At 41.0% G+C, this 19,017-nt stretch overlaps 1 protein-coding gene across 2 annotated transcripts in view; it reads left to right on the top strand.

Moving 5' to 3' along the window:
- Positions 1–19,017, top strand: part of maco1b (macoilin 1b) — a 32,041-nt gene that overhangs the window by 4,487 nt on the left and 8,537 nt on the right. Inside the window, exons 2-6 of one of the 2 annotated variants that reach the window (XM_062995765.1) lie at positions 4,479–4,620; positions 5,903–6,029; positions 9,393–9,516; positions 13,832–14,010; positions 17,289–17,850. In XM_062995765.1, coding sequence (XP_062851835.1) covers positions 4,479–4,620; positions 5,903–6,029; positions 9,393–9,516; positions 13,832–14,010; positions 17,289–17,850 — 1,134 coding nt within the window. Of the gene's footprint in view, positions 1–4,478; positions 4,633–5,902; positions 6,030–9,392; positions 9,517–13,831; positions 14,011–17,288; positions 17,851–19,017 lie in introns of both variants that reach the window. The other variant, XM_062995764.1, reaches the window with a different exon arrangement.

Genomic DNA, 19,017 nt, shown 5'->3' with positions numbered 1-19,017 from the left:
ATCTATCTATCTATCTATCTATCTATCTATCTATCGGTTTTGTGCCAAATCTAACTGATATTTGGAACTATTCGACATAAAGCCCCAGTTCAAGCTGAAGAAAACCAAACCCAAAGGATAATGGGTAATAGCTAAGGATAAGAAGGAATTTCACCTTTCACCACGACAATTACCCTAATCATACCTCCACATCAACAAAAGAATCAAAGTTTAGACATGCTCCAGCCGGAGCCCAGACCTGAATTTAATTAAATTAAATGTAGAAATCGTTTTAGTTTTAGAAAACCATCTGACATTATTTGGCTTCAATTTGGCAGGTTTTCTGTTTGTATTTCAGTACTGTTTGTATTCAAATGACTCCTAAAGCAACAAAATGCAGCATTTTACAAATGTTGGTCAAGAAACAGCAATGGCTTCTTAAATTATTACTGTAGCCTTGCTTCATATACTAGTTCAGAATTCTGTTCACACTAAAGAGGTTTTTACTTTCAGATTTTATCTGCTTCCACTTGCCTAGCATCGTTTGCAGGGAAGCTGACTGTTAATAGTTAGCATGTTGGTACCGCTTTTCCTTAGAAGCCAGCCTGGCCTCAAAACATTCAGCATGATGTTAGCAGAGTTTGACTTGATGACACCTGTTCATAGTTATAGTTTGAATAATCTTTATTATTACCAGGCTTAATTTTGAGAGAAGCATCACCCACTGAGTGTAGCTGTATATGTGGTGTTGTGCTTCCTTTTTTCATTACCACAAACTTTGTAGTTTCACTCTAGTTAATGTCGGTTAGTTTGTAGCCATATTTACTGCCCTTGTAGAGGAGGAGAAAACAGTTTATATTTTAGGTTCTTTTTTTTATCATATTTTTTTGATTAAGGACCATCCAGTGATAGTTCATCTAAATAGCAAACCATTTTCTTTATATAAGTATACACTGATCAGCCATAACATTAAAACCACCTCCTTGATTCTACACTCACTGTCCATTTTATCAGCTCCACTTACCATATAGAAGCACTTTGTAGTTCTGCAATTACTGACTGTAGTCCATTTGTTTCTCTACATACTTTAACATGCTTTTACCCTGTTCTTGAATGGCCAGGACCCCCACAGGACCATCACAGAGCAGGTATTATTTAGGTGGTGGGTCATTCTCAGCACTGCAGTGACACTGACATGGTGGTGGTGTGTTAGTGTGTGTTGTGCTGGTATGAGTGGATCAGACACAGCAGGGCTGCTGGAGTTTCTAAATACCGTATCCACTCACTGTGCACTCTATTAGACACTCCTACCTAGTTGGTCCACCTTGTAGATGTAAATTCAGAGACGATCGCTCATCTATTGCTGCTGTTTGAGTTGGTCATCTTCTAGACCTTCATCAGTGGTCACAGGGCACTGCCCACGGGGCGCTGTTGGCTGGATATTTTTGTTTGGTGGACTATTCTCAGTCCAGCAGTGACAGTGAGGGGTTTAAAACTCTATCAGCATTGCTGTGTCTTATCCACTCATACCAGCACAACACACACTAACACACCACCACCATGTCACTGTCACTGCAGTGCTGAGAATGATCTACCACCCAAATAATACCTGCTCTGTGGTGGTCCTGTGGGGGTCCTGACCATTGAAGAACAGTATAAAAGGGGGCTAACAAAACATGCAGAGTAACAGATGGACTACAGTCAGTAATTGTAGAACTACAAAGTGCTCCTATATGGTTAGTGGAGCTGATAAAATGGACAGTGAGTGTAGAAATATTGAGGTGGTTTTAATGTTATGGCTGATAAGTGTATATAAATATCATTATCCATATTGTAACGTAAATTAAGTGAATTGTAAAAAATACTGTTATGATGACAACCTTTATTCCATTATATGGATGTAAATAGGGATGCAAATTTACTGACCAGGTCAAAACATCAAAACAGAATCAGAATTCAGCTCTAGCCATGACTTTATTATTGTTGTTGCTGTGTGTGCTGGTGCATTATCTTGTTTAATAAGGTCTCTTGTTTTCTATTTCCACCACACAACTTATTACAGAAAGGGCTGCCTCCACGTCTGAACATTTTCTGATACCCCTTTCGCATTGATGGCCTTTGTTGCATCGCACCAGCCCACCAAAACCAGATGCAGGAAACACACCCAATACCATGATTCCACTTCATCCATGTCTTGTAGTAATGGATAGGCATTATGGGTTAAATTTTTCTCTTGACCTATGAACACAGCGTTCAGGAACATTGGTACACAGCTTGAAGCGTGACTCATCACTCCAGAGAACACGCTCAAACCACTGAGAATCATGCTGGCCATTAAATGCCAAAAATTTGAGTCTGTCTGAAATGTTTTGGGACAGCAATGGTTTGTTTGCACACCGTTTTAATGGAAAACCTACTTGAGCATACTTGTAATAGTTATTTTTAAAACAACTTAACGTTCTGAATTCCTGATCTTCAGGGCTAGTTTTGTGAGCACCTTATTACTATTCTTTATTATCATTTATACAACAGGTAGTTCCGACCTTACAATCTGATTGGTTGAGAAGCGTTCTAACTAGAGATGGACCGATCGGGGTTTTTGGCACCGATTCCGATCTCCGATCTCCTTTCAGGGACATCGGCCAATAGCCGATTCCGATCAGGGGGGGGGCGTTGATTAGCAGTAAATAAACTTAAAAAGAGCCTCACAGTAAAGATAAACCGGAGCAGCGCGCGCGCGCGCCTTTAGAAGCTTTGTTCACAGTATCGCTATAAGTGATTCATTGATTCATGAGTTGATTCGTTTTTATGCGAAGCGTAAGTTTCTCTTCTCGGTTATCTCTCCGTGTTTACTGTTATTAATTAAATGTCGTGGTTTTAAATAAACACCAGCTACTACAGAACATTTTGTGTGACTCTTACATTAAAAAGCTTCATTAAAAAGCTTAATTAAACTGCTATTACCACAGATCTGTAACCGAGTCAGACTCGTTCCGTCTAAGGAGCTAAAAGTTTTCTAAAAGTTCAGCAGATGATCCTGAACTAACGAATTTGGTAATGAATAAACTTTTGCCTCGGATTGGCTCTGTAACGTCTTCTGTTTTCATCTACATCACAAGTAAGAACCGCTTATGATTTACCAAAGTGAACCAGGAGTTTATATAACGTGCTGATAGAATCGACTCAGATGTGACCGGGTTGAATTATCTTTTTAAAGTAAATATTACAATCAGCAAAATTACATCGTAAGAGCTTTCACGATGGTTTCTGTACGATTGTTGATGAACGGTGATGTGATGGTTGGTGCTTCGTAGCTCAAAGTCTGGATCAATCCACTGAGCTGTTAACTTAACGTGATCTTTATATATCACACGATCGGATCGGCTACTTTTAGGAAATATCGCCGATCGCCGATAGCATATTTTGATTAAAAATCGGCCGATACCGATTCATAGCCGATCGATCGTCCCATCTCTAGTTCTAACCGTGCTGATATTCGTGATAACAGCACGGTCTTTTCACACCACAACTGTATTACTCCACTGACGCGTTGCCAGTAACGACAAGCTTCATGCACACAAACGCGCACGCAGGCAACAGGCATTTTTTCCCGATCGCGTATTAAATCCGGTATCTGATATACAATCTAACGCACTGTGTAGGGAACATAAATCAATTGTCTAATTCACTATCTAGTGCACTATGTAGGGAACATATATCCGTGATCTGATACACAATCTAGTGCACTATGTAGGGAACATTAATATGTTAGCTTAATAGCCCAGTTAGCAGCTCCTAGAAGTTTTGCAACTTGGGATGTCTGCTTTGTAGTGTTAAACTTTATATTCGTTGTGTTGTCAATATTAAAGCTTATTTATTATGAAATTCAGGGCTTCTTTGATTAATTTTCTTTCTTTATTTTGTAAAAACTGTTGTATAAAAGCAATAGAACACGAGAGGGAGTGTATTATCGAGAATAACATCACGGCTGTGATTCGGTCGTAGATCATCACAGCCGTGATGTTATTCGCGATAACACACTCCCTCTCGTGTTCTATTGCTTAATTGAAAGTTGTGAAGACAGTGGAATCTTGATATCAGTCTAAACATTATGTTCACTGGTACACTCATTACAGTGGCACCGGACAGTGAGTGGGATAAATTAGGCAACAAGTTGATGTGTTGGAAGCAAAAACAAATAGGCAAGCATTAAGGATGTGAGTGACTATGACAAGGGACAAGGATTTATAGAGATTCCCTAATTTTTTGCCAAGTAGTGTACAGCAGTGTAGTATAGATATTTTAAACTGGTACCCATCTAGTAACTAAAGAACCCACAAAGGAAATGAAAAGTTTTGTACCTAGGTCTGCAGGCACTGAAGCACCACCTGTTTACTCCAAGCTCTGACATACTCTGAGTTTGGTGTAGTGTTTGAATGCCAAATGAAGTGATGGAATAACATTAAATCAACCTGATTTTCTTTCTCTTTATCTTTCAGCACCTTCCTGTACCTGAAATTCCTGGTGGTTTGGGCGCTAGTGCTGCTGGCCGACTTTGTGCTCGAGTTCCGGTTCGAGTACCTCTGGCCCTTTTGGCTGTTCATCAGGAGTGTGTACGACTCTTTCAGATACCAGGGCCTGGTGAGCCTCTCCGTACGTCTCTGTGTTTGTGTGTCTGTCTTTCTCTTAGCTGTCATTTACATTTTCAGCATTTAGCAGACGCTTTTATCCAAAGCGACTTACAGTACTGTAACATTAAAACCACCTCCTTGTTTCTACACTCACTGTCCATTTTATCAGCTCCACTTACCATATAGAAGCACTTTGTAGTTCTACAATTACTGACTGTAGTCCATCTGTTACTCTGCATGCTTTGTTAGCCCCCTTTTATGCTGTTCTTTAATGGTCAGGACCCCCACAGGACCACTACGGAGCAGGTATTATTTGGGTGGTGGATCATTCTCAGCACTGCAGTGACACTGACATGGTGGTGGTGTGTTAGTGTGTGTTGTGTTGGTATGAGTGGATAAGACACCAGCTCTGATGAAGTTTTTAAACACCTCACTATCACTGCTGGACTGAGAATAGTCCACCAACCAAAAATATCCAGCCAACAGCGCCCCGTGGGCAGCGTCCTTTGACCACTGATGAAGGCACTGATGAACTCAAACAGCAGCAATAGATGAGCGATCGTCTCTGACTTTACATCTACAAGGTGGACCAACTAGGTAGATGTGTCTAATAGAGTGGACAGTGAGTGGACACGGTATTTAGAAACTCCAGCAGCGCTGCTGTGTCTGATCCACTCATACTAGCACAACACACACTAACACACCACCACCATGTTATTGTCGCTGCAGTGCTGAAAATGATCCTCCACCTAAATAATACCTGCTCTGTGGTGGTCCTGTGGGGGTCCTGACCATTGAAGAACAGGGTAAGAGCAGGTTAAAAAAGTATGTAGAGAAACAGATGGACTACAGTCAGTAATTGTAGAACTACAAAGTGCCATAAAATGGACAGTGTGTGTAGAAACCAGTAGGTGGTTTTAATGTTATGGCTGATCGGTGTATTGTCTAAGCGATCTTTTGATTACTAGTCCAGTACCTTTACTGCTAGGCTACAACTGCCTAATATGCTTATAAGTATGTCTGTCAGTAGGCAAATGTAATATTGACCTGGAAGAATCCCAGTTGTCTTGACATCTTTTTAAAATAATTCTAGGATTGCTACTGTTTAATATTGCACTATGATGTTTATCTGTGTATCTGTATATCTGACTGTAAAGAAGTTCATCTGGCTTTAATATTGCATGATTTAAATTCATCGGAGTTTTCTTCAGATCCGGTTAAATCCGTTCTGTTAATTTGGGAGCATAGACTGATCTCATGAAGCGGCTAATTTGTAATTCTCTTTCTTCCAGGCCTTCTCAGTATTTTTTGTGTGTGTGGCGTTTACATCAGACATCATTTGCCTGCTCTTCATCCCTGTGCAGTGGCTGTTCTTCGCTGCCAGCACGTATGTGTGGGTGCAGTACGTCTGGCACACAGGTAAATCAAAGCCACCGTTAATCCAGCCATCAACCAGCATGTGTCGCAACCTAATCTTATTTGTCCTATGCTTAGTAGTAGATTCAGAGTATCTCTGATATGTCTGTTTTGCTAGCTCACCACCACTGTGCCATCGGCCGGCCGGGCGTCTACGCAGATACTGCTGTAGCCAAAGCCCTGTGATGGATTGGTCCATGGTATTCCTGCCTAGCGCTTAGTGTTTTCGGCTGGAACTGGACCCACCGCGACCCTGACCAGGATAAAGCGGTTGATAAAAACGAAATTACATGATTATATATTTTTTTTTGCATTTTATCCCCTTTTTCTCCCCCTTTGGCGCATCCAATTATCCAATTTTGCGTCGTGCTTCCTGTCTGCCTATGCCGAACCCTGCCCTGTCCGAGGAGATCGAAGCTAACCCAAGTGTTGTGCCACTTAGCGTTGCATGCGGAGAGACACACCCTGAGAGCACTCCTTCCTCATATCTTTGTGGGCGCCTCTAATCAGCCAGCAGAGGTCGTAATTGCTGACAGAGAGAGACCCACATCCGGCTCTTTGTCCCGACCCCCAAACTGAACAACAGGCCAATCGTTGTTCATGTTGCCACTCGGCCTCGAGCCGGTAAGGCAGAGCTGGATTCGAAACCAGTGCTTTTTTACCGCTCTGCCATCTGAGCGGCGAAAGGACATGATTCTTGAGCTGCTTCACCACCAAAGGACCTGTAAGGATATGCTATCACGAACTCGAAGTATCAAGAGACGCTTTAATTTTATGTTCTACCACTGTTTTATCCTAGGCAGGGTCGTTGTGGGTCTGGTTTCCCCAGAGTCAATGGGCAAACGCAAATGTAAACGTAAGCTCTGTTATTATGCCCATACCAGAGGCACCAGAGAAGCAGAGTAACTGAAGCTAGAAACTTGCTCGCTCTTTAGTTGCTTTATTACCATCTAAATGCGAGTTTTATTACTTGGGAGACATCAAGATAAACAGATTTTATTACGGATGCCCTTCCAAGAAACAAATCCACACTAAGCAGTGGTTCAAATAGCTATTGACTAAAGCCAGCATATTTCGTCAGAAGCTGAAAGCTCTTTATTAGGAACATGGTGCTTTGGTGCTCTGTTGTATATAAATCATTTGTAGGCGTGTAATAAGTGCTGCCAAATTTTGCACTCTAGCTCACAACTAGCGACAGAGCATTGTGTGCTGGCAGAGGTTCGACACAAACCTCTCACTCACCCACACCTGGGGTTGTCACATTAAGGGCATGATTACAGATTAGGTCTCATTTTTAGAATTTCTATCATTTCTGTTTTCTAGTGCAGAACAAAATACAGCAGCAAAGTAGCCTAAATGCTACAGAACAGGTCCAGATAGGGTACAGAAATAGTGGGCATTGGTATTATTACAGTGGCATTCAGACTTATTTCTTAGAGATTCCCCATACCTTAGATTATTTTGTACACCCCCCAGATAACCCCCACTAAAAATCTGCTGACAATGTGACTATATAATATACTGTATATTGGGTCTGTCTGAAAACGTAGTGAGCTGCCTACTGCCTACCTAGGCAGCTGCCTAAGTACATAAGATTCTAATAGAACTTCTAACTTATAATAAGGCACTACTTGGACAGAGATTACATCGCCGCAGTTCTGCATACTAAGCTAATACAGTTAGCCTCAGGCCATTCAAACCAATGGGCTAAAATCTCCCTCTGTGTAACAAAGTAGGCACCTAAGTAGGCAGCATTTTAAGGTATCTAAGAATTTACGCTCACGGGAGCGTAAAGAAACCACTATATGGCCAAAAGTAAGTGGGCATCCCTTCTAACTATTAAGTTCAGGTGTTTCAGCTACACCCATTGCTAAAGGGTATATAATTAAAAACTCATCACTTAGTGGCAACAATTTAGGAAACAAGTTGGACCTCTCATCCAACGCCTCTGATTAAATAGGCACAAATTGTCCTGGAAAGCATTGCCAGATGAGTAAAGGCTGTTAGTCACAAAAAGAAGCATGACATTTATATTAACTCCTATAGTATCGGAATGGCATGTCAAACAAACTCCTAATCAGGTGTCCAGATACTTTCGGCCATATAGTTGACTGAAATACTCACAGAGATAAGAACATGCTTCTTCCTTTTTAAATACAAGTTGTTTAATACACAGTAAAAATGACATTTCGAATAAATGATACTGTGCACATTCCAGTCTTTCTATTGTCTACGCTCGGTTAATTTCCAATCAGCAGATGTGGAAACACACTTAATGGTGCATGAAATGGCACGCCATCTGTGCCACATAGCCATCAAGCTAACATCACTTGCTAAAGGTTAAGCGTCGGTAGATGAAATTCCGCAAGAGTTAGCAGTATGTGGAAACGGCAACCGTCACCGTATGAGAGAGAAATGCTTTGCCAACTTTTGTTTTTGATACACACAGCTTGCTGCTTCCATACTTTAGTGGCAGCTGTAATAAAGCTGAGTCAAAAGTTTACATACACTTGTAGGACACATGTATGTCATGGTAGCCATGGGATTTCAGGGTTTCACAACCCTGGATCTGATCAAGGAGAGCCAAATCACCACACATCCCCTCTGACATGTACAATCTTCTCATCACATGCCAGTGTTGGGTTTCCACACAGAGCCGTATTGCATACAGAAAGCCACGCTAAGCTCCACGTGGCCACCTCCGCCATTCGTGCAGGCACCCAGATCATTCCTGAGGATAGCATATTGCAAAAATCCAAACCGCCACTGTTGATGGTTGATGGTGACTTTTCTAGGCCTATGCAGTTCTGTCCCAATCAAAAAAAAAAAACCATTATTTTTACTAGGACCATTCCTGAGCAACTCCAGGTCCCTAAGACATCTGTTTTAAGAATCGTCTGTAAGTACAAAGTATGTGGAGCATGGAACAGTAGTCCCTTTTCCAAGGCAAGGTAAAAATCCCAAACTGTTACTTTAAGCTAAATGGAAAAAAGGTCTGGATGATCAAGTGTTATTTAAGAACCACTAAAAAAACCCAGCCAAGAAGCGAATGAAATAGAGGTTTCACTGTTCACAGTCAAGTGAGCTTTATAGCCCCTGTTTCAGAATGGTCACCTTAAAGCTAGTCTAAAAGCTAGACTAAATACTTTTTGGCACAGGCGGTCTAATAGGTGCTTGTTTGTTCATTTTTTTAAATCTATGTGCTCCTGTTTTTTCCACACTGGCAAAATACTTGGTATCTAATCCATGCTGAGCATTGGTAGATATTCAGAGCTACAATATCAGTATCATAAGGAACGGACATGCCTGTCTGTAATAGTTCGATCATTGTGTAGTTGCTAAATTCCATCTTCTGCTCTTTTACAGAAAGAGGGGTCTGCCTTCCCACTGTGTCCCTGTGGATCCTGTTTGTTTATATTGAAGCAGCTATACGCTTTAAGGATCTAAAAGACTTCCATGTGGATCTCTGCCGTCCGTTCGCAGCACACTGGTAAGGAACATAAAAAAGTATCTTTGAACTCCTCATTTTTGAATATTGAAAATCAATATGGAGCCATAGCTATTAATAAAATTGACTAGAGACATCTTTACCTTGTAACCAGGCCCTGTAACAGTACTCAGTCTGTGATTGTGACATTTATGTGCACAATAAAGTTTGTAAAGCTGTACGTAATATTTAGGAGACAGTGATAGCTGCAGCATATTAATTTATGTTGCCAAGACCCAACCCACATACTGCAGGATTAAAAAAACCCATTGCTGAAACAGCATTAATATCATCACTATGTAGTGCATAGTATGCCCTTTAGGACACAACCTTAAATTTGTGCTAGCTGAACATATGTGAGTTCTACATGCCTATTTTAAAGAAGTCACGGTCATATCAATGCTGTCGGTTATTTTTATTAATTTTTAGCTGAGCTGAGGCTTGTTTTCAGTTGAGGGTGCACAGATCTCCATAGAATAAGAGTGCTGATTTGAGACGCACCCTTACTTAGCTGCAGTGCTCATGTGCCAGCTCAGGTCCACTTACAACCACCTTTGGAGAATGTAGCTCAAACAGGAAAACAATGATGTTGGTTTATGCAATGGTTTATTATGCCAGTCCACTCTCAGCTGGCTGGGCGTCTACACAGACATAATTGGCTCTGTCTGAGAGGAGGATGGCCGAAGCCCTGTGATGGATTGGTGCCCTACCTTGCACCCAGGGTTTCCCAACCTGTCCAGAATAAAGTGGTTGATTAAAAATGAAAAATAAGTTATTTATAGAATACGCATTAAAATACCTAACGGAAGCTGTTTTGGGTCTGTATGGAGTCTTTAATACACCACCTGCATCTGTATTTCTTTATTAGCGTGTTTACTTAGTGGTTTTTACTCAAGAAAGCATGAAGACGGCCGCTCAGGTGGTGCAGCGGTATAAACACACGCTGAAACCTGCCGGCTGGGCTGAGCAGCCACATGAACAACGATTGGCTTGTTGTTCAGATAGGGGTGGGATACTAAAAAGCCGGATAGGGACTCTCTCATAACGAATGCAATTAGGACCTCTGCTGGCTGATTGATGGCGCCTGCACAGAGATGGGAAAAGAGTGCTGTCAGGGTGTGTGTCTCTTCCTTCGTACACAGTGCTGATCCGCATTGCACTCGTCAAAGTTTAGGTGACAAAATGCATACGGCATGCTGCCCATGTGTCGGAGGGGGCGTGGGTTAGCCTCATTCTCCTCAATCAGAGCGGGGATCGGCATTGGTGGAGAAGAAGCATGAAGCAATTGGACACGCTGAAAGGGAGAAAAAGGGGAGAAAAATGCACAAACAAAAGAATTTATTTATATGAGGCTTGATGTTTTATACAGTGGGGCCAAAAAGTATTTAGTCAGCCACTGATTGTGCAGGTTCTCCTGCTTAGAAAGATGAGAGAGGTCTGTAATTTTCATCATAGGTGCACTTCAACTATGAGAGACAAAATGAGAAAAAAAATCCAGGAAATCACATTGTAGGATTTTTAACGAATTTATTTGTAAATTATGGTGGAAAATAAGTATTTGGTCAATAACAAAAGTTCAACTCAATACTTTGTAACATAACCTTTGTTGGCAATGACAGAGATCAAACGTTTCCTGTAAGTCTTCACCAGGTTTGCACACACTGTAGCTGGTATTTTGGCCCATTCCTCCATGCAGATCTCCTCTAGAGCAGTGATGTTTTGGGGCTGTCGCTGGGCAACACGGACTCCACAAATTTTCTATGGGGTTGAGGTCTGGAGACTGGCTAGGCCACTCCAGGACCTTGAAATGCTTTTTACGGAGCCACTCCTTCGTTGCCCGAGCGGTGTGTTTGGGATCATTGTCATGCTGGAAGACCCAGCCACGTTCCATCTTCAATGCTCTCACTGATGGAAGCAGGTTTTGGCTTAAAATCTCACGATACATGGCCCCGTTCATTCTTCCCTTAACACGGATCAATCGTCCTGTCCCCTTTGCAGAAAAACAGCCCCAAAGCATGATGTTTCCACCCCCATGCTTCACAGTAGGTATGGTGTTCTTCAGCATTCTTCTTCCTCCAAACAGGTCCCAGCTCTCTGCAGGTCATTCATCAGGTCCCTCCGTGTAGTTCTGGGATTTTTGCTCACCGTTCTCATGATCATTTTGACCCCACGGGATGAGATCTTGCGTGGGGCCCCAGATTGAGGGAGATTATCAATGGTCTTGTATGTCTTCCATTTTCTTACAATTGCTCCCACAGTTGATTTATTCACACCAACCTGCTTGCCTATTGTAGATTCACTCTTCCCAGCCTGGTGCAGGTCTACAATTTTCTTCCTGGTGTCCTTCGACAGCTCTTTAGTCTTGGCCATGGTTGAGTTTGGAGTCTGACTGTTTGAGGCTGTGGACAGGTGTCTTTTATACAGATAACGAGGTCAAACAGGTGCCATTAATACAGGTAACAAGTGGAGGACAGAAGAGCTTCTTAAAGAAGTTACAGGTCTGTGAGAGCCAGAAATCTTGCTTGTTTGTTATTGACCAAATACTTATTTCCCACCATAATTTACAAATAAATTCTTTAAAAATCCTACTATGGGATTTCCTGGATTTTTTTTCTCATTTTGTCTCTCATAGTTGAAGTGTACCTATGATGAAAATTACAGACCTCTCTCATCTTTCTAAGTAGGAGAACTTGCACAATCAGTGGTTGACTAAATACTTTTTGACCCCACTGTATTATGACTGTACGTGTGAGCTTGTCGGCTCTCTGTTAAAAGACACGGACAAATTTGCGTCCCTGGTTTGAATAAATATATATTTTGCCTAAACAGTGATTAGCAAAGTCAATGGAAAAAAACTTCATTCTAATTTTAGGTTGTCAGTGCCACATCTCTAGTCTGCTTTGAAAAATGACTTTGTCACCACTGTGTGCTCTGTCAGTGGTGTAATCCTAGAAGAATGTCTCACCAAATATCTAAGCAATAGCAAATGCAAAGCAAAATCACATGAAGTGGATGATGTGGCTTCAGTCTGGTCCTGCATGGAAAACATAACCTCTTTGCCACACACTGGAAGATGTATTGATTACGTCAGTTAGTGGGTTGGGTTTGATCCAGTTCACAAGTGTAGATATAAAAGAGAATCTTTAATGTACAAAAGGTCTTTATGCTGATTAGATCTGCTGCATTCTACACACAAACTACAAGAAACAGTCAGCCCAACATTCAATTAGGGTTGGGCGATTTTCACGATTAATTCGGTTAATTCGCATGAATGTTTTCACCTGATGTTAGAAATGTGACAATCGCGATTATTTACATACTTTATATTTTAAGTAAAATACTAACATGTCACGAGGCAGAAACTGACCAGACGCTCGTGGAATATAAATCAAGGAAAGTTTAATATCAAAAAGGCAAAAACAGTGTACAGAATCAGGAGTCCAAAACCAGAGGATAGACTAAAACAGTAAACGGAAGACAACAAGATTTTAAACGGTAACGGTTAGATTCAGAAATAAGGAGCGCAAACACGATCAACAAAACGAGACACAAACAGAAGAGTTTAATTAAGAGTGAATCAAACACAGCCGAACTAAATCAAACTCCGGAGCCGATGAGCGCGATCAGGATTGGCTGACCGGGACATGTAATAGTCAGGTGACAGTCCGTGGGAGCATGGGAATTGTAGTCTATATTGTTAGAAGCAGAACTTGCCCCCTCCATCCACCCCCCAATCACAAGAGGACAAAATCAAAGCTAAGCTGACTGCTTATTTGATGCCCCCCCCTCCCCCCAGTGTAAATACTGATACAGACTCACTCAGTGGTGGAAACAGCACAGTACAGGCTCGTGTTCCTTTTAAGAAACCTTTTCCTAATGTAAGGAGGTTCTGCTGCACATTATTTAAAATAATTTTAGCTTTTCTTATAAAGGATATAGATAATTCAGATTTCTATTTTGTTTTAATTATTGTTAATCATTGTGATATTGTTATTGTTATAAAGTTTGAGTCCCTTAAAAGGATAATTATAGGTGGTGCTGTTACTATTTTTGCACTTCTGCAGTCTTTTAAATTACAATGCAAAAAAAGACATTTGAGTCTTATTTCAATTGCATTATACAAGAACAAAAAAATCGAAATCGTAATCGAGAATCGGTTATAATTTTAAAATAATCAAGGTTTTTTTTTTTTTTTTTGCAAAATTGCCCAGCCCTACATTCAATACATCCCTGATTCCTAGTCAGCATGCTATATCTGTTTCTCTAACCCTAATTTAATGTTTCACCATGGTTTAACCCTTACTCTTTACCTGTGTAGTATTGGGTACCCGGTGGTGACGCTGGGCTTTGGATTTAAGAGCTACGTAAGCTATAAGATGCGTCTGCGCAAACAGAAAGAGGTGCAGAAGGAGAATGAATTCTACATGCAGCTCCTTCAGCAGGCTCTACCACCAGAACAGCAGATGCTGCAGAAACAAGAAAGAGAAGCTGAGGAAGGTGAGAAATGGATGAACATATTTTTTACTTATAGTTGTAGGAATTTACTACCTGTGACACATGGAGGTGCAACTTCCACTTCTTCTCTATATGCTTTACTTTATATACATGAGTGCACTGGTGTGACCTGTCTTTTTCTCAGTATAGCATTGAAGTCAGGAGAATCTGGTGGGAGATTATTGCTTAAATGTGAGTGTCAAGAAAGGTTTAATTATGTCTAAAACAAACTCTGAGCTCTAAATAAGAGTGGTGCTTGTAAAACACGTTTGTCCCGTCAGACTTCTTTTTTAATTTTTTTATATATTTAAGGTTTTTCTCATAATTTTCAGTTCCCTATTGTAACTTCCTGCCACTCGCACCACCCTAGTTCAGGTTTTAAATAGACGTAGACTTATCCATGTGCAGTCACTGGCCAATTCTTTTTACCAACCAGCAGCTGGTTCTCAAACTGAGCCATAAAGTGTAGGGTAAGTCATGCTATGCTTGACGCGAATCTCCCACTACTTTTGCTGGCACATTGACCAGTCCGGGAGGTCGCGAATTGATGACAAACCCTATACATCCTTCCCTTTTTAAGACACACATGGTTGTGTCTGTAGGATGCCTGGCCAGGTCGGAAACACTGCTGAGATTTAAATTAATAAAATGCTGCTCCATGTGTGGTATCTTTTACAAGCTCAGAACTCTAAACTGTGAATGGTTTACGGGATGGGTAGCGTTTATGGGGTAGGTTTGGTCTAGGGCTGGTCATATGGGAGCAGACCCGTACCCTGATCTGGGAGGGCCGTTTTTAACACACGCCCCCTTCTGACAGATGTGTAGTAGCCAACCGCTTCTTTTTACCTGCATGAAGCTAAAACACAGGAATCACACAGGGTCAGTATCGTACACTGATCTCCATTATTTCCAGACTTAGCTATGCTATTGGCCAGCCGATAAACAGAAATTCTAACTTGAGAGCTCAAGATCTCAGCAAAGGTAGGCTAGCATGTTAGACCGCTGCACCATCCAAACTCATCACTTCGTATATTTTTTTTGACCCAAAAAATACTGACTTTTAGAAAATCCACAGTAAACATAACCATTACATTTCCTAGCGGGATATTCCGGTGACACACTAGCGCTGAGATTGTGAACTCTTCGGTTTGAAACACAGCGTTACCTCCGGTTTGGGTGGGGTCTTCAAACGCTGTGTAAGGACTGATTGGCAGATAGAGAGGCGCCTGTGCAGAGTGCATGGTTGAAAAAGGGTTCTGCTAAGGGCTGTGCGCAGGTCAGAGAAGGCGTGAGCAGCAATATACCCACCTCGACTGCAATCAGGGATCCCCCAGCAGCGGAAGACAAATTGACTACGCTAAATTGGGAGAAAATGGGAGAAAATGCATAAATAAAAATAGAAAAAAAAGTTTGTGAAAGTTTTTGGACAAAGTAGTTTGACGTACAGTAAATATAAAAAAAAAAAAGTCTTCAAGAGTGTTGTGATGTAAAAAATCGGACCAAGATAATTTTAGATTTACTTTCACCTTTTAATGTGACCTAAAAAATGCAGTTCAATTAAAAAACAAACAAATCATTTAGAGGGGAAAAAAATCAAGAACTGAAATCATGTGGTTGGGGATGTGGCTGCGTTCTGATTGAACCACTCACATTCAAACTCATGTTAAATAGTAGTGAGTTCTTCTAATTAACCCCATGTAAAGTTCAGCTCTTCTAGTACAGATTCTAGGTCACAATGAAGGTGTAAATAAATTTGAAATGGTTTATCTTGGTTAATTTTCACAAAAACATGGTGCTATAACAGGAATGTGTAGACTTTTGATATGTACATTTCATTAACAAATGTATTTCAACTTTTGATTAGTTCTTGTTCTATTTTGTGCTATTTTTGCATTTGTCCCCCTTTTCTCTTAATCTATTATTTTCAAATTCCCCAAATATAACATCCTTTACTCCTTGCAATAATGTTGCCCTGAACGAGGAGGGCATCAACCCCTTCCAATAGACCACTGAAGTCGTGTCATAATTTTGTAGTCCACGGTATGTTGTTATGCCCATATTTGGTAACCCGGGTCTAAGAGAAATTTTGAATGGGGAAAAATGAATGGAGATTTCGGAAATTGCCTCTCTCGCATCCTGTAGTCATAAAAAATGTTCCAGAGCTGTTACGTTTTGTTTTATGGAGATTCTTCTGTCTATTATCACTGGATCCTTTGAATTATGAAGTCGTTAAAGAGTCAAAATATGAATATTGCTACATGTAAGCTAATGCTACTGCGCACGTCACTAGACTGGAAGCCTCTTAAATAACCGCACGAAGCAGCTCGATTCACCAGTGTAACAGTGGAGTGATATTTTCAAGTTTTAGTTTATATTTTTAGTAGTAGAAAAAGGAGGACAAACCACAAAGCACACAACCACACAACCGTCATGCATATATATATGTATAGTTATAGTTTTTTTCACCATCAACCATAGTTATAGTTACTATTTACTCATCCTTTATTACTAGTACTGTTATTACTAATATATACCTAACTAATCTTTATTATTATTACTGTTATTATTATAATACATATTCTTTTTTTTTATTATTAATATGCTTATTGCTATTATGTATATAGTACTACGTACATAGATATAATTTCACATATGTAAATAGCTATAGTTATAACTTTATATTCATATTAATCATAGGTATATGTTACTAATATTCTCTGTTTTTTTGCACTTCTGGTAGATGCTAACTACATTTCGTTGCCTTGTACCTGTACTGAGCAATGACAAAGTTGAATCTATCTATCTATGTGTTTGTTAGAGCCGATGTTTTTGAAAACCCCATTCATTTTTGCCATAGAAAATCGGGCTTAGACCTGGGTCTCCAAATATGGGCATAACGAGGACTGCAGAACTTCAGTGGTCTATAGTCATGCAGTTACCAGCCTCACAGAGAGAGCTTGCATACGGTGTCTCGACCAGCCAGCAGAAGTTGCATTTGAAACGGCAGTGGGTAACTGTGTCAAAACCGCTTCTTCAGACGCAGCCAATTGTGCCTGTTAAAGGCTTGGCAATGTCAGTAATACAGTTGAGGTTTACAGTCAGATAGGAAATCTAATGTGATGTGCACTGCTGTATGGAATATTTAAACATCTAATGCTTTCAAATATGTGCAGTGTTTATTAGAAGAAATGCATCCAGTTCCAGCTAAAAATATTGTCAAAATAAACACAAGTTCTTCTTTCTTTCTGCTTTCTTCTTCTCTACACTCTGCTCCTCTGCAGCAGCAGCAGCCAAAGGTGTACACGACACAGATTTGCCTCCCGCTGCTCAAAACGGCTCTGCCGGTGGCAAAAAGACAGCGACAAACAGCCTGCCTGAACTAGAGTACCGGGAGAAAGAGCGGAGCAAGAACGAATCCAAAAAACAACACAACCACAACCAGAACCATCACAACAGCAGCATCCTGCCTGTAGTGGACTATAATAAAGTGCAGGAGCTGGAGTACATGGAGAATAATGTGAACAACAAGAGACTGAGCAGCTCCGAGCTGCTGGGCAGCACTGAGAATCTGCTCCTGAAGGAGGACAACTCTTCATCGTCTTGCTCGTCCTCTTCCTCCAACTCCACCTCGTCAAAAAATTACAAAAATGCCAGCAGAGGGGGCAACACTTCACCACGGGGCCACGGGACGGCCAATGGCAGTGTGCCTTCTGGCCCCTCAAATTTCTCTTCATCAGGGAAGGGAGAGAAGAAGCAGAAGTGTGGAGGAAAGGGGGCACACCGAGATCCCACAGATAACTGCATCCCAAATAACCAGCTCAGCAAGCCTGAAGCACTGGTCAGGTAAAATGCATGCACATGTTTCAACCACTAGGCTTTCTTGGTGAGGGTTTTTTTTTTAACATGGTCAGATAGGCTTTGGAAAAACATCTCAGTGTTCAGCTCAATTTCACACTAAAAAGAATAGATTTCTCTCAGATTGTCAAAGTGAGCTTATTTAAAAGACAGACTTAGACCCTAATAGAGAGTCCAGAGCAAAAAATCCAGTCCACATCTGCCTCCATGCTTCTACCTTCTCAGCAGTAAATTACATTGGCACCACTACTGATTCGATCCATGGTTCGAATCCTCAGTGGTTCTAGCAGTCGGTCAGGTGTTCATATACAAGCGCTATTGGCTATGGTTTGTGGTCCTGTGCAGGGTGTGTTACTGCATTGCACCCAGAAATTTTGAGAAAACCTAACCCACCATGACCCTGACTCCTAGTACTTAATGGAGTCCATGATGGCATATCCTAACAAAGTTTCCAGACCCTTTGGTGGTAAGACAGCTTATCCTGGTCAGGGTCACGGCAGGTCCGGTTTTAATAGAAAACCACTGGGTGCAAGACAGGAATACCCTGGCGAGAATGCCAATCCACCACAAGGCTTCATCCACACCCCCTGCCTCCCTCCCCAGACATAGTCAATCATGTCTGTGTTGACGTAGACTGACTAGATAGCACCACTGGGATTTTAACCCTGGATCCCAGCATTAGTGGTTATATGAAGTTAGTGGTTAGTGTTCTGACCTGCTCTTCAAATCATTTGTTTGCTTGCTGGTGACATTTGATTGGAGCCTCTGGTGCCCCTGAAATGCTAACATCATCTGCAAATTTCGGGATCCTAATTTCTGCATTTGTCTTTTCTAGGAAAAAATTGAAAACCTCAGTCAAAAAAAAAAAACTTGGCTGGAAATCTCCTGGGTTACAAATGTACACACAGGAGTCTAGATGTTTTATTTGGAGCTGTATAAAATTCTGTGATATGATCTTTTTTGCAGTGCCATCTAGGGTTGGGCGATTTTCACGATTAATTCGGTTAATTCGCATGAACGTTTTCACCCAATGTTAGAATGTGACAATCGCGATTGTTTACATACTTTATATTTTAATTAAAATACTAACATGTCACGAGGCAGAAACTGACCAGACGCTCGCGGAATATAAATCAGGGAAAGTTTAATATTAAA

This window comes from Trichomycterus rosablanca, chromosome 5 (genome assembly GCF_030014385.1).
Source record: "Trichomycterus rosablanca isolate fTriRos1 chromosome 5, fTriRos1.hap1, whole genome shotgun sequence".
In the NCBI taxonomy this organism is placed as follows: domain Eukaryota; kingdom Metazoa; phylum Chordata; class Actinopteri; order Siluriformes; family Trichomycteridae; genus Trichomycterus; species Trichomycterus rosablanca.
The sequence above is the reverse complement of the archived record's forward strand: the minus strand, read 5'-3'. Positions and strand labels throughout refer to the sequence as shown.